Genomic DNA, 13216 nt, shown 5'->3' with positions numbered 1-13216 from the left:
CTTAACCACCCGACTTATCGGTATGTCCCCTTCTCTACCTCAGCCTAGACTCTTTCATGGCTGACCACCTTGTTTCTTTGCTTGGCATGAACAAACTATTTGACTGACAAGTTTCTGGTGCACTCCACCAACCTTGCTTGACGTCCTCGTCAAGTCCATGCTCTCTTCTAACCATAGTTTCCAACATACCGCTAACAGAGTTTCTGACGAACTGACGGTTCCCCACAATCAAGGACATTTGAGCACCAGGTATCCGATTGTCCAACTTTGTGTTCCACTCAAACAACATCGCACGATGACCACACTTGTTGGCCCAACATGCCTCCATAGAATCTCTCTGTATACGGTACCCACTGATTTGAAGTCATCCCTTGAAGATATCTCAATCACTCTCGGATGCTTTGAAGATGAATCAACCCACACAAACAAAGGTGGAATCAACGGCTGTGACATGGCATAATTCTGAAATGATGGGCCTTGGTTGACATAGCTAACTCAAGCATCTCAACATACAACCAATTTTCTTAACAAGGTAGTATCGTCTCAAATGATCTTCATGAGCACGACGAGTGTCAATTTATGCTTTGACGTGATCGCTGCAATGACAACCACAATCTGCTCTTACTTTTACATTTTGATACCACTTGCTATGCAAATGGTCTTGCTTTGATACCACTTATCACAGACTCATTCTTCACTGTGTCAGCGGCACACAATTTTGCCTGTGCGGCGCCCATGGTTCCCCAACTATGGGTCAGCCTTCCTCATTTCCCAGGTCTTTAGCACGATCAAGTGCCTGTGAGAAGCTCGCCTTAGAGGTTTTCTCCCTTTGGTGCAGCTCTATCAACATGTCGCCAGTCATGGCCGACGTATAAGTAACTCTTGTGGCTCACCTTTAATCCTTGGATCTCATCCATATGCGCTCTTGGGGATGGCTACGGACATACTCGTCCCTCGTCTGGGCCTGAGCATCGCCATCACATGCACAGTTCTATCCTCAAGTTTGACATCGCCTCGTTCATGTGCACTTAGCCTTTGATTCGCCCGAGTAGGGCAACCCTCAGTTCTTGGACTTAGTCATAAACGTATTTCTTTTATATGCCCTCTCATGTCTTATGGCATAGCCAAACATAGCCCACGCAACTTGAATCTAACTTTTATAGCACAACGTCGCCCTATAACCGTGCTTCTAGGCCAACAGACCCTTGCTCGCTTGGCTGAACCTTGGCCAAGCTCACAAGTCATCTCACGAGTCTCTTGGAGAAAGTATCTCGATTGCTCTATCGGCTTGGAGGCATCCTTCAATCACTTAGATAGCCCACGGGGCTTGTCGGTTCATATAGCCAACCTCTAGCCTTGTCAGGGCTCCCAACGCTAGTCCACCCAACCCTGTGTTTCCTATAGGGTTCCCGAGCCCTATGAGTACCTTGCGCATTCCTTTGACATGCCAAGGCAGACCCTTGAGGTTGTCCCTCAAGGCAGCACACTTGGGGTGGCCATCTGTCGACACACCCAGGGGAGGCTGGTAGGCTGTCACCATGTATACCCCCCTTATATATGCTTAAAATAAATAATCTCAATGTCTGGCACTAGACATCATTCTGCCCGAGAATCATACTGAGGCTTAGACTATCCATCCGACCTCTAAATTGGGTATCGTTTTTTCCTACTCCTTTCTCTTGACTTTCTTCACACCTCCATAAAGTTTCATCCCATTCCCATACTCATGGAACGAGTTATGGCCTTCGAACCAATCAGCAAATTATGACAATGTCATTGGACCTTGGCCAAGTCAAGCCCCTATCCAAGCGGACTCCAAATGGCCCCAAATTTGATAAGCATACATAAGGTACCCTTAATATCAACACTTTAAATCGAAATCCTTAGATTTCACTTGTAGCTCAAAATGGCACGGCGCTAACATCAAACACCGCACACGATCCTCACCATGCCTCCACCCCTTGGGCTTACACCAAACCCTCTTTAAATCACCTTGGCACTCTTAGGACATGTCATGCAACATATCTAGATGCTTGTTGCCTCATTTTATTCCCCGTTGCCTCATTCTCAACTTCAGCACATTCCTTCAGCACATGCTGCCTGCATAGCTGACAGGGGTGCGGCCTAGTTGGCACGCACAGTCTTGCCGGGTGACAGGCCCCAAAACTTTGGGGCATCACACTAGTATCTAAGTTATATTTGGAGATAAATTGTATCAGTGTATTTCTCTTAATATTACTCTTTTTATATTAGAAGCTATTTTACTGGTACCACCAGGTTTTGAGATTTTTCTATGTATTGATCTTTATTTCATATATTCAGCATTTTTTTCCTTATATTATTAAGTAGTCCGTTACTAGCCGTTTCGAATTACGGGTTGGCTTGCCTACTGGTGGGTTATGGTAGGTGCCATCATGACCTGAGGAAATTGGGTCGTGACAGTTAGATAGGGTATTTGGCCATTTTCTTTTTAAAAAATAAAACACACCCCAATCTAACTCGCCCGACCCGGCTTGAGCCACAAAAAAAACACAAACAAATAACCTCTCTCATTTTTGCTGGTCAAATTTTTCTAACGAGATTAAGCCACTGAATATTTATCACTGCATAGCTCATAAAAATGAATCTACATCAGTGCAAACTCAAACAAATATACTGCTTTGTCAGTTCATGGATCTATATCAGTTACAACTCATGAAAAATGGCTCTTAACGGTCAAATCCAACATATTAGGCCTATTAATATTTCTCTGGATTATTGAATTAAGAGGTCTCCTTATGTGTCAAACGTGACATCTATTCATTCTTATGTCTTTATATACAATTTGGATCTACATAATTTTTTCATCATGTTATTTGCTCAGAAAATTTATCCACTAATTCTAGAATCTAGATGCACGTAGAATTACATATCAAATTTTAAAAGTTGAACATACTTAGAATAGAAACAGAGTTTGTAATAAATATTTTCTCTATTCCATACTTTTATGCTATCCTATTCCATTTTACTTTTTGTTCATTTGCAAACAACCTACTAGCACTGCACGTTGAAAGAGAAATATATTTGTTCATTGAGAAAATTTGACCAGGAGAGCTAAGGAAGATGTGTATTTGTTTGTATATTTTTCGTAAGTGGAATCTGGGATAAAACGGGAGGAGAGGTATAAATTAAGGTGTATTTTATTTTTGAAAAATGGATCATTTAGCTTTGATTTGGATTTTTCTGTTAAAAGAAAAGTACATGTAAAAAGTTTCTTAACAACGAAAGTAAATTTGACTGCAAAAATATAATCTCGAGGGTAAATGATATCAAAATATAACGAATGATATATTTAATCAATTTTCTAAAAAGAGGAAAAATTTGACCGTAAATTATAAAAGCAAGGATAAATTTAATCGTCAAATATGATAGAGATTATATTTAGCTAATTTTCTAGTGTAAAGGAATACATTTGACCCTTTTTCCTTCATTTAATTTTTGCTGAAAAAAGAGTTGCTTGTGGGATGTGTTAAACATTTAGATAAACATTAGGTTAAGGCAAAACATAATTTGACAAGTAGTTTCGAGTCCCTTTCGCTTGTGCTCCAAAACCCTAACTCTAAAACCCTGTGCAGAAGTGCCGATAACTTTGGTGAATAGACATGTCGGGAAGAGGAGAAGATAGTGATTCCGATGCCCCCGAAGAACTTACTTCAGTACAGGTTTGTTTAAATCTAAAAAATCTCTAATTCAAAGTACTGTCTTTTCCGATAGTTGAGCTAGTTGGTTTTGATTGCAGGGAATTCAAAAGCATGAGGAGATTAGAAAAGTTGAAAGAGACAATAAGGCTAGGTATGCTCTCTTCGTTCATTTTTATTTTTGCTAAGATTTTTTTTTTAAGGGAAGTTAATTAGGAGTTAAAAATTCAGCTCGGTTTAGGTTTCTCTGTAATGCCAGTTTACTAGTTAATTTATTAGTCATCCGAGTGTGATAAATAGCTGAACTTTGTTAAGTATCCTGCTGTAAATTAAGCAGGTGTAGATATGTAGTGGGGCATTGCGGCGAATCTAAGATTTCTAAAACATTGGTACACTATAAAGGAAGGAGAAAAGAAAATGCATTAAGTAGGATTCGATCCTTTTCCTATAGTTAAATAACTTTAACTTTCAACCTAGTGCACCATTAAGTCGGTGCCAGCAGGTAATATTAGATCAATTGTAGAAAAGGTGTAGATAAAATATCTAATTTTGCTGTTAGATCACGTGTTCACGTGCACCATAAAATACATAGTAAATTTTGACCCTGTTCCAAACCCTCTGACTTAAATATCTAATTTTGCTGGTAGATCATGTGTTCACGTGCACCATAAAATACATAGTAAATATGTAATTTTGACTCTGTTCCGAACCCTTTGACTTAAATATCTAATTTTGCTGGTAAATCATGTGTTCATGTGCACCATAAAATACATAGTAAATTTTAACCCTGTTCCGAACCCTCTGACTAAATCATGGATCCTTCATAGTTTAAGTTTTAAGGTTTGTATCTTGAGAGAGATCAGTACTGCGTTTTTGCTCATGGAAGTAGTTCTGGCAGTCCACTATTTTCTGCCAATTTTGGAATTCAATATGAGACTTTATTTTTTCCTACCAATGTTAATGAGATCGGTAACATGTTGATATAACTTCAAATTTTCAGATTGGATTCTAGCCTGGCTGCGTAATTTATCTGATGACAAGAGCTGAATTTAGTTTGATTGTCGACTAGAGGGGGTTTTGGGGATGGTGAGCACCCTCCAAGTCCAACATTGAGGTTGTGAGTTCGAGTCACCAAGGGAGCAAAAACATTGGAGCTCCTGGGGAGGGGTAAAAGAAAAAAAAATTAGTTTGATTGTCAACAAATGAAGAGGAAAAGATAATTTTTAAATACTTGACAAGTTATTAAAGAAATCTATTTGCTCCATACCTCTTTAGGCTTGAACTATAGAAAGTTGCTTTTTCTGTACAAAAACATAGTGTTGGGCGAAAAAGAGAAAGTATAAGCTTTTCGTAAATTGAGAAGTAAACAAGTGTTGTATCACTTGACTGGTTTCCAGTCTAGAATGTTTTTGTCTTTCTAAACTGGTCTGTTCTGATGGTTTTGGAGGATAAATGTAATTCAGTATTAGGTTCGAGGAAGTATGAAAAGTTCTTTTTGCCTTGCATATCTGTAGTGTGCATCTTAGATTTGCTTATGGTCATTTGAGCCTGTTATAATATAACATTAGACAGCTGACGCATTATTTAAGTCCTGAAACTAGTAAAATCTGCCTGTAATTTTTCATCTTATGGAGGATATTCATGGGAAATTCCACTGTTTAATTTGATAGTTTTTGCCGGTCTTTGCTTCATTTTTCATTAAATGACTGCTCTGCTGTAGAGTTGTTCGAGAAGGGAAGGAACGTCGTAGAAAATGGGCTCAAAATTTAACTCCACGACCTACACAAAATGATGAAAGCATTGAAGACACAAAAGAATCTGATAATGCCCAGGATTCAATGGACAATAGAGGAATGCTACCTGATGAGATTGTGAAAATCCTTGCAGCTCGTGAGAAGTAAGTTCGACGTTGCATTTCTTAGTGTATTCTTAGCTCCTGTCTTTTTCTCATACTTCTCAGTTCTTGAAAAAGGGTACTCAATCGTGTGCAGGAAGGTTTTCTCGTCAGATTCGGAGGAAGAACATGAGAAGAAGCCTGCCTCTAAAAAGAAAAAATCCAAGAGCTCTGGGTGAGCATCATGCTCTCTTCTGGTTTAACTAATATGATTTTGATCTCTCATATTTACTCAGTATTTTTGTTGGCTTGGACAGGTCTGGACCAGTTATTTTGAAGGATCTACCACCTCCTCCATGCTTAGAGAACTCACTGGACTTCTTAAAGAAACGCAAGATGCAGGTGTCAAGATCATCAGCTGTTCTGAACAATTCCAGTCAAGCATTGCGACTTCTGTCTACATCTGGCCTGCTACGTAAATGATGGCTGATGATTTTTTATTTTAGCTCAAGCAGATGCTAATGTTGTATTGCTTGCTTCAATGAGAAAAATGCCGTGGTAAAGGCGTTAAATGGGGGTGCCAGTTTTGGACACCGGATGGGTAAAACCAAAAAAAGGGTTTAACCAATATAACATTTTTCGATGGTATATTGCAATTGAATCAATACTTGTGTGTAACAGCTGCTGTACTGCTGTAACAGCAGCTCTGTCAAACTGCAGCTCTCACCTCAATCAAGTGATGAATCGTTAAGTGGTTGCACAAGATTATGAACTGCTTCAAAAGATCATGATATTCTTTTATATCTGTTATTTTTGCTTGCTGAGTGATGACTACCTATAATTAAATATATTCACTAAAAGATATTCTCTGCTATAGATTAGATTAGTGCGATTTAAAATGACTTAACTCTGCAGTATCGTTCCAAGTTCCAACTTCAGTGCCATGGCCCAGAGCTGAGCAAATTGGTACACGGTTTGATGCTATGTTTCTGCCAGAAATTGTGTGATCACTTCTAATTCAATGGAGTATCAAATTAAGTAGAGGTTTCAATTCCAGTCTTGCGTTAGAGTAGTCACCAGGAAAAGATTTCCACCAAAGAATCTGGCTAGCTCATATGGAGCATGTATATTCATAAATAAAAATGTACTCATCAAGTTTTTAGATGAGTTGACTACAAAATCCTCGAGAAAAAAATTAATGAGGAAACACTGTTCTGTGGATAACAGTTTTAACCTGAGTCAATTAATCTACATGATGGAGAAAGGCAGATAGCCACTCAAAATTTTGTACAACACTTGCTCTGTTTTACCCGGCCAGTACTCACTGGCTTGTAAAAGGCATCTCTTTCCATTTGAGAGATGCCAAAAGTTTTGGCTATATACAAACAAAACACATGGACAGAAGTACAAAATCTCCTTGTCTTAGCTTTCTTTGACCCTTTATTCACTTCCCCTTTGCAAACCAATCATAGACAGAAGAAGATATCTGTATGCTCAGTCAGCTATAAAACTATAGCGAGCTTGCTCCTGTGTGCTCAACAGAATATTCTTGCATGCCCACCCCAAAGACAACATATGCTCATAAAAGAGGCTCAAGTTTTGTTCCGTTAATCTCCTGCCATCTTCAACCAGGTTAAACCATTGCTTGAGAACTGCATTCGAACTACCACAAGCTTCTATACCCTTGCGGACATAGCTTGCCTGTCAAGCACCAGAATTGCTTATAGTAAAGAACACCAACATTGACCGAATACAAACCATCATAAAGAGCTCAGCAAAAAACCAGTGTTGCTAGATATGTTATTCGAAGTAAAACTATTGGTTTACCAGCATCCCTTAGTTCATTTGCAAAGTAAAATCATTAGTTCCAAATTACTACTATGAGAGTACGAGATGGATAGAATATCTTACATGCAATATGCCCCTGATCACATCTATAGTGCCTGCCCCTTCCCGCAGAGAAAGTAGGACACCATACTGTAATTGCAAAGAAAGAAGAACTGCTTAAGAAACACATTCAGAAGAGTAACAGCTTGTCTGTCTCTGATTACAGCTCTCTTATACTTTTTGGCTATACATACCTCCTGGTTCCTTTTCAATTCACCAGTCAAACTCTCCGGACTCAAGAAATAGAAGTCTTCACTATTCAAAGATTGCATCGTCATCACAGATAGCTTTGCTGTGCAACATCTAGGATTTAAGCAACCAATTCTGATAGACCACGGCTCCCTGCCTGATTAAAGCTGATTAAGAATGTTTTTCTAATAATGAAGTAGCACTAACAGCATCAATAAAGCCTTGTTACGGTAAACTGCAAGTTAGAAATTACCTCGGCTCCAAAATAAGCCAATACCCTCCTTTTTACTCACCTCTTCAGGTGATGGGACAAATCCTTGTTGAATCCATGTGCTTATAATGATGTCAAGCCTATCCTGGAATAATGTAAAAAGGAGTGACACCCTAATCAACACATTAAGATGATTATCATTCATTCAATAAAGACTGTTAAGTAGGTCATGGTTATATATCTTCTGCTTAAAGCATATATAACCTTAGTTAAGTATCCAAAAAGGAAGTATAATTCAACTTGATTACTAATGCTTTTAGCATAGAGAACGAGGGCCAACCTTAGTTAATGTCTGCAGATGCACATGCTGTAGTCCTTGATAAATACCAAAAAGGTCAAGCACTGCGAAGATTGGGTACATCACAAATGGTAGACCTGCTTGCAATCTTTTATATCATTCAGAAGTCAGGAATCAACATTACAGGGATTAGCAGAAGCAGCACCAAAATGTGTCAACCAATTCTTGCTTTTAGGACCTTATTATATAAGGAAATTGTAGCAGATATATATCACATGTTCACTTCTCATATCAACAACAACAACATACCCAATGAAATCCCACAAGTGGGGTCTGGGGAGGGTAGTGTGTATGTAGGCCTTACCCTACCTCGTGGAGGTAGAGAGGCTTTTGCCTTGTTCACTTCTCATATCACAGATTAAAATGGAAATAATAGGAGCCATGTTTATAAACTGTTCCACTACAAGCACAACAAGATAGACCAAATGGATAGGTTTATGAAGGCAAATGCAAAGAATCTGTAAATAACTTCAAAATATAGATATAAGCTGACAGTGATACTTCAGAAATATAAGTTGGAAAAATAACAAACCTTGGGCTATTAACAGACAGTATGTTCAGGGTTGCGGCAAGTGTAAGACCAAGATTATCAAAGCAAACTGTTTGAATCTGAAACATAAACCAACAGTCAGATTGGAAAAATGAAATTAGAAAGAACAATTAATTATAAAACCACAGATCCAGCATGACATGATGAACTATTATAGAGAACCTGTCCTTTCGCAGAAACCTCGCCAAGGTTATCAGCAATTGCAAAGCTTCTATGAACAGCAGTCTGTTAACATGTCAACAGTAAATTCTCGAACAGAAAAAAATCTATCTCAAATTTGTTAATGTTACTGATAAATCCAGAAGACACTTGTGCTTATTCATATTGCTAAAAATTCAACATGCGACTTGGCTATTTGCTCAAGTACAATTACTGCACATATCCATTTTCCACATTAACTGGCAAAAAAAGAGCAGTTACTCCCAGATAATTTCATATTTCACTTGCATGTTAAGAGGAGAAATTCAAGGTCTATAATTGCATCAATTATCTTCCAGCTGTTATACATATGCTAAAAACGGTTAATCCAAAAGACATTGTTTCTCTAAGATCTCTAGACTTATGAAAGTGAATTGGTCATTCACAGAAACAATTAGATAACTAGAGTACTCAACTTCAACTAATTCCACTTTCAGAAAGCAATCAACCAAGTGACAAAATTATGCAGCATCAGCTTTATAATGCCAAAGATGACCTGGGACCTCATAGTAGATTCAAAGCCTCCTAAGTGCAATATAAATATTTATTGGCCTGCTATTTTGGAAAATGCCAAAGGCACTTCAGATCATAATAGCCCTTTACATAAATTTTTTTGAAGAAATCAATTCATAAGTTGAATACTCAAATTGCAGTGGAATTGTTCGAAACTAAACAGCTTAATGGCAAGATAAGGTTAAAGGTACAGCTTATGGTCAAAATAACTAGCTCACATCTAACAAGTACATAACAAAGAGCTAAAGCTGGAGAATTTGAGATCAGATCCCAAAATAGCTACACATGCATATAAATATAATATCATATGTTTTGTAGTTGAGACTTACACTAGTTGCTAGATAACACGCAAGGCTTATTTGCTTGGCAATGTTGGCAATTGACGCAAGCATCAAAAAGTATTGTGGGAATACAGGAGTCAGCAATTCAACTCCAATGCTCAAACTGAAGAGAACAGATGTACAGAATCTTACTCTCTGCAGCCAACGCCATAAAACAAGGTAAGAAACAAGCAGATGAACCTTTTACAGTCTCTTGAGGTAATCTTGTTTAAAAAACTGACAATTTTTCCGTCACACCAGTCAACATTCTTAGAAAAGATATATAAGCATCATTTTTCAAAAGATAAAAATGATTTTTTATCATCAAAAATCAGTAAAACAAGCTTTAAAAGATGTGTTAGCACAAATTATCCCCTGTTGTTTTATGTTAGAAAACTATACCTTAAGATTGGTATCAAAAGAAGATGCTAGGCTAGCAGTGTAGATGCACCTGCACAACCGTCCAAGTCCATCCTTCAGGACCCAATTTAGTGCGGCGGCTAATGGAAGTGAACGGGAGTGCCCAATTCCTATTGCCCGCAACATAGCCTGTATATACAACAGATTACACAAGCCATTGTCAATGAAGGTATTTGAGTGATCTGCACCTTAGATGCTAACTCACATTGTGCAGATACACAAATGTCAAATGAACTAGTGGTACCTTCATAAATATCACAATGACTAATTCCACAGGTGAACTACTAAAAGACTAATTATCCACATAGAGATCATAATGACTAATTATACCAGTGTCACTAGACAAATATCATGAGCTCCGACGGAAGAATCCAAACTCAACACTAAAAGTCTGAAATTTTAACTTTTTACTATTAATAAACAAGTTTTACAAGTTCAATAGCTGATATATGAATGTGCAAAACCAAAATCAAAATTTATTACCATTCACCAACAATTTACAAGTAGTCGAAATCTGACATTGTAGGAAGTCCAATAGTAGATAGATAGGAGGGTGTGGAGGACATGGATTAGAGTAGAAGGTCAGTAGTAAGCAATGAGTTGTCTTATTATCCATTTATATTAGTGATTGTAGTATTGCCCGTGTAGTTTCTTTTCCTTCGATTTTTGTTACTATTTGGTGTTCCTTGTGCCTCGATTATCATTTTGTTTTGTTGTAGTTCTATTCTGTTACTATTTATTGTTATTGTTATTGTTATTTTTACTGTTTTTATCATCTATTATTTCTTGTACTTTGGTTACTTCTTGTTCAGTACAGCTTTATATTGTTTTTCCTTGAGTCAAAGATCTATCGGAAACAGTCTCTCAATCTATCTTTGAGGTAGGGTGGGTAAGGTCTGTGTACACTACTCTACCATCCTCAGATCCCTACTTTGTGGTACTACATTGAGTATGTTGTAGAAATTGAAATATGAAGATTCAACATCAAAATTCCAACTTTAAAACTATCTACGAATAATTTACAAGTTTGATAGCTGAAATACAGATTGGATACAAAATTGTAACTTTTCACCATATACAACAATTTATAAGCTCAATATACAGAATATGAAAATTGAATACCAAAAATAACTAGTTAATAGCTGAAACACCAAAGAAAAAAAAAAGAAGGCGTACCTGGGTGGCGAGAACTTGGAGAGCAGAACTGGAAACGCGATGAACAAACTTCCACTTGACGTATTCAAGATAATTACGACTAACTTCTCTCGGAAGAAAGAAATTTCTTATTGCCGAAATACAAATTCTGACCAACTTTTGAAGAGTATCTTCAAAATTAGAGTCTAAATCGGATATAGATAAGGCATTGCCATCAACAGAGACTAACTTTAAGTCTTTGCCATCCCAAATATACCTAAAATGACTATTTGAATTGCGAACCGAAACTGGAAGATAAAAAGGCACAGTAGTTTCTTCTTCTTGTTGCTTGTTCAACTTATCTTCTCCAAAGCTTAATGAGGTCTTCAGAAAATTAATTGAGGTTTTGAGCTTGTCTATTTTGGGCTTGGGAGATGGATTATTTAGTAGGCCTTGTTGTAGTTCAAAGTTGTGTAGGACGATTTTGGTTTTTTCTGGATTCCATGAGAAACAAGAACGGGCGCAGCACAAATTGGATTGCATGAAATTTTGCTAGAATTATCAATAAAACTCCTTTCGATTTTTTCTGTGGAAGACTAAGTTAGAAGTTGAAGAAAGAATATGTACGGCGGTGACAATCCACTTTTTAGCCGGGAAATATCAGGGTTCAGATATTCCCTTGCTAAACATGCTTATTTTTCCGAAAGCTAGAGGGAAATTTTGCGCCGGAACCTAATGGACGAAAAAAAAAGGTCATTTGCACTTTCGCGAGAAAATGACAAAACTAGTCCCTTAAAAGGGCTTATTTGGTTTGAAAATAAGTTATATCGGGATTAATTTTATTGGGATAAATTATGTTGGAAGTAGTTGTTCTGGGATAAGTTATCTGATATTATTTTTTAATGATTGTTTAATTTGTGATATTAAAAATAATATGTAGTGCATTGTTTGTAGCCAAAATGACCTTCTAAATCCCTGTATTATATCGGTTTTGTAAGCTGGACACTTCTACTTACATGTTTGTCATCTGAACCCTTGAACCTATTAAAAAATAATATTTTACACTATTTAACCATTGACCTTACCTATGTAGCATTGAAATGGTGGTTAGGACAAAGAGAGTGTAGCCACTCGCCTTGGGTGCAACGCAAGTCAATTTTTGATCAATTTTACATTAAAATAATTTTAAAAATATTAAAATTTTAAAAAAATAAAAAGGATCCTTTTTTTGCTTCATTTTTTAATTTAAAAATATTTTTAAAAATTTAAAAATAATTTTAAAATATTTTAAAAATTTTAAAATATATTTTTTTAAAATTTTAAAATATTTTTAAAAATTTTAAAAAAATATTTTTTTTTCCTTCCCCACCCCAGCCCGTCCCCACCCAGCCCCATCCCACCCCACCCACAGCCCCACCCCAACACCCGTCCAGCCCTTTCCCACCCCCACCCCAGCCCGTCCTAACCCCACCCCCCACCCCAACACTCTTCCAGTCCCCCCACCACCTTCACTTTTTATTTTTTATTTAATTTTTCCTCAATTTAATTCTTTTCATTTTTTTTGAATAAAAATTTAAATTTGAAATCTTTTTTTTTTTTGATTAAAATTTAAATTTGAATTGAAAGTGAGTGATAGTGAATTTTGATTGAAAAAAATTAAAATTTTTTTGAATTTTTTAAAGATATTTAAATTTAAAAATAAAAATTTTATTATGTTTGTATATATGAATTTATAGTTAAAAATTTAAATTAGTTGGAGAAGAATTTTAATTATTTGGAATGAATTTGATGTTTAATTTGTGAGCAAAAATAAAAACATGATTATTTAAATTTGTCTACAATTATAAATTTTTATTATTTAATTAAATTAATTTTAATATTTAATTTGTTATTTAGCATTTTAAAAATGACTTGGAATTTAATGT

General features: G+C 36.5%; 2 protein-coding genes across 2 annotated transcripts; one reads left to right on the top strand and one right to left on the bottom strand.

Moving 5' to 3' along the window:
- Nucleotides 1-3403: 3403 nt before the first annotated feature.
- LOC124895665 lies at nt 3404-6279 on the top strand. The gene is made up of 5 exons (XM_047406100.1): nt 3404-3701; nt 3779-3831; nt 5398-5574; nt 5669-5746; nt 5829-6279. The coding sequence occupies exons 1-5, from the start codon at nt 3642-3644 to the stop codon at nt 5992-5994; spliced, it is 534 nt and encodes a 177-aa protein (XP_047262056.1). The 5' UTR covers nt 3404-3641; the 3' UTR covers nt 5995-6279.
- A 319-nt stretch (nt 6280-6598) lies between these two features.
- On the bottom strand, nt 6599-12058 carry LOC124895664 (protein root UVB sensitive 4-like). Its single transcript, XM_047406099.1, has 10 exons — nt 11334-12058; nt 10140-10286; nt 9747-9893; nt 8869-8931; nt 8689-8765; nt 8139-8244; nt 7841-7943; nt 7593-7744; nt 7423-7488; nt 6599-7212 (listed from the first exon to the last, which is right to left on the bottom strand). The coding sequence occupies exons 1-10, from the start codon at nt 11832-11834 to the stop codon at nt 7006-7008; spliced, it is 1569 nt and encodes a 522-aa protein (XP_047262055.1). The 5' UTR covers nt 11835-12058; the 3' UTR covers nt 6599-7005.
- Between the last annotated feature and the right edge of the window lie 1158 nt (nt 12059-13216).

This window comes from Capsicum annuum, unplaced genomic scaffold (genome assembly GCF_002878395.1).
Source record: "Capsicum annuum cultivar UCD-10X-F1 unplaced genomic scaffold, UCD10Xv1.1 ctg83390, whole genome shotgun sequence".
Lineage (NCBI taxonomy): Eukaryota > Viridiplantae > Streptophyta > Magnoliopsida > Solanales > Solanaceae > Capsicum > Capsicum annuum.
Note: the sequence above shows the minus strand (reverse complement) of the source record. Positions and strands in the feature narration are given on the sequence as shown.

What these genes read in the sequence shown, in the direction of transcription:
- LOC124895665 (XM_047406100.1), top strand. Translation starts at nt 3,642, where the DNA reads ATGTCGGGAAGAGGAGAAGATAGTGATTCCGATGCCCCCGAAGAACTT. An exon ending in AAGAACTTACTTCAGTACAG is followed by an intron (nt 3,702 to 3,778) that starts GTTTGTTTAAAT and finishes TTTTGATTGCAG; the next exon opens with GGAATTCAAAAGCATGAGGA. An exon ending in ATCCTTGCAGCTCGTGAGAA is followed by an intron (nt 5,575 to 5,668) that starts GTAAGTTCGACG and finishes AATCGTGTGCAG; the next exon opens with GAAGGTTTTCTCGTCAGATT.
- LOC124895664 (XM_047406099.1), bottom strand. Translation starts at nt 11,834, where the DNA reads ATGCAATCCAATTTGTGCTGCGCCCGTTCTTGTTTCTCATGGAATCCA. An exon ending in AGGTTTCTGCGAAAGGACAG is followed by an intron (nt 8,766 to 8,868) that starts GTTCTCTATAAT and finishes TTTATGTTTCAG; the next exon opens with ATTCAAACAGTTTGCTTTGA. An exon ending in TGATCAGGGGCATATTGCAT is followed by an intron (nt 7,213 to 7,422) that starts GTAAGATATTCT and finishes GGTGCTTGACAG; the next exon opens with GCAAGCTATGTCCGCAAGGG.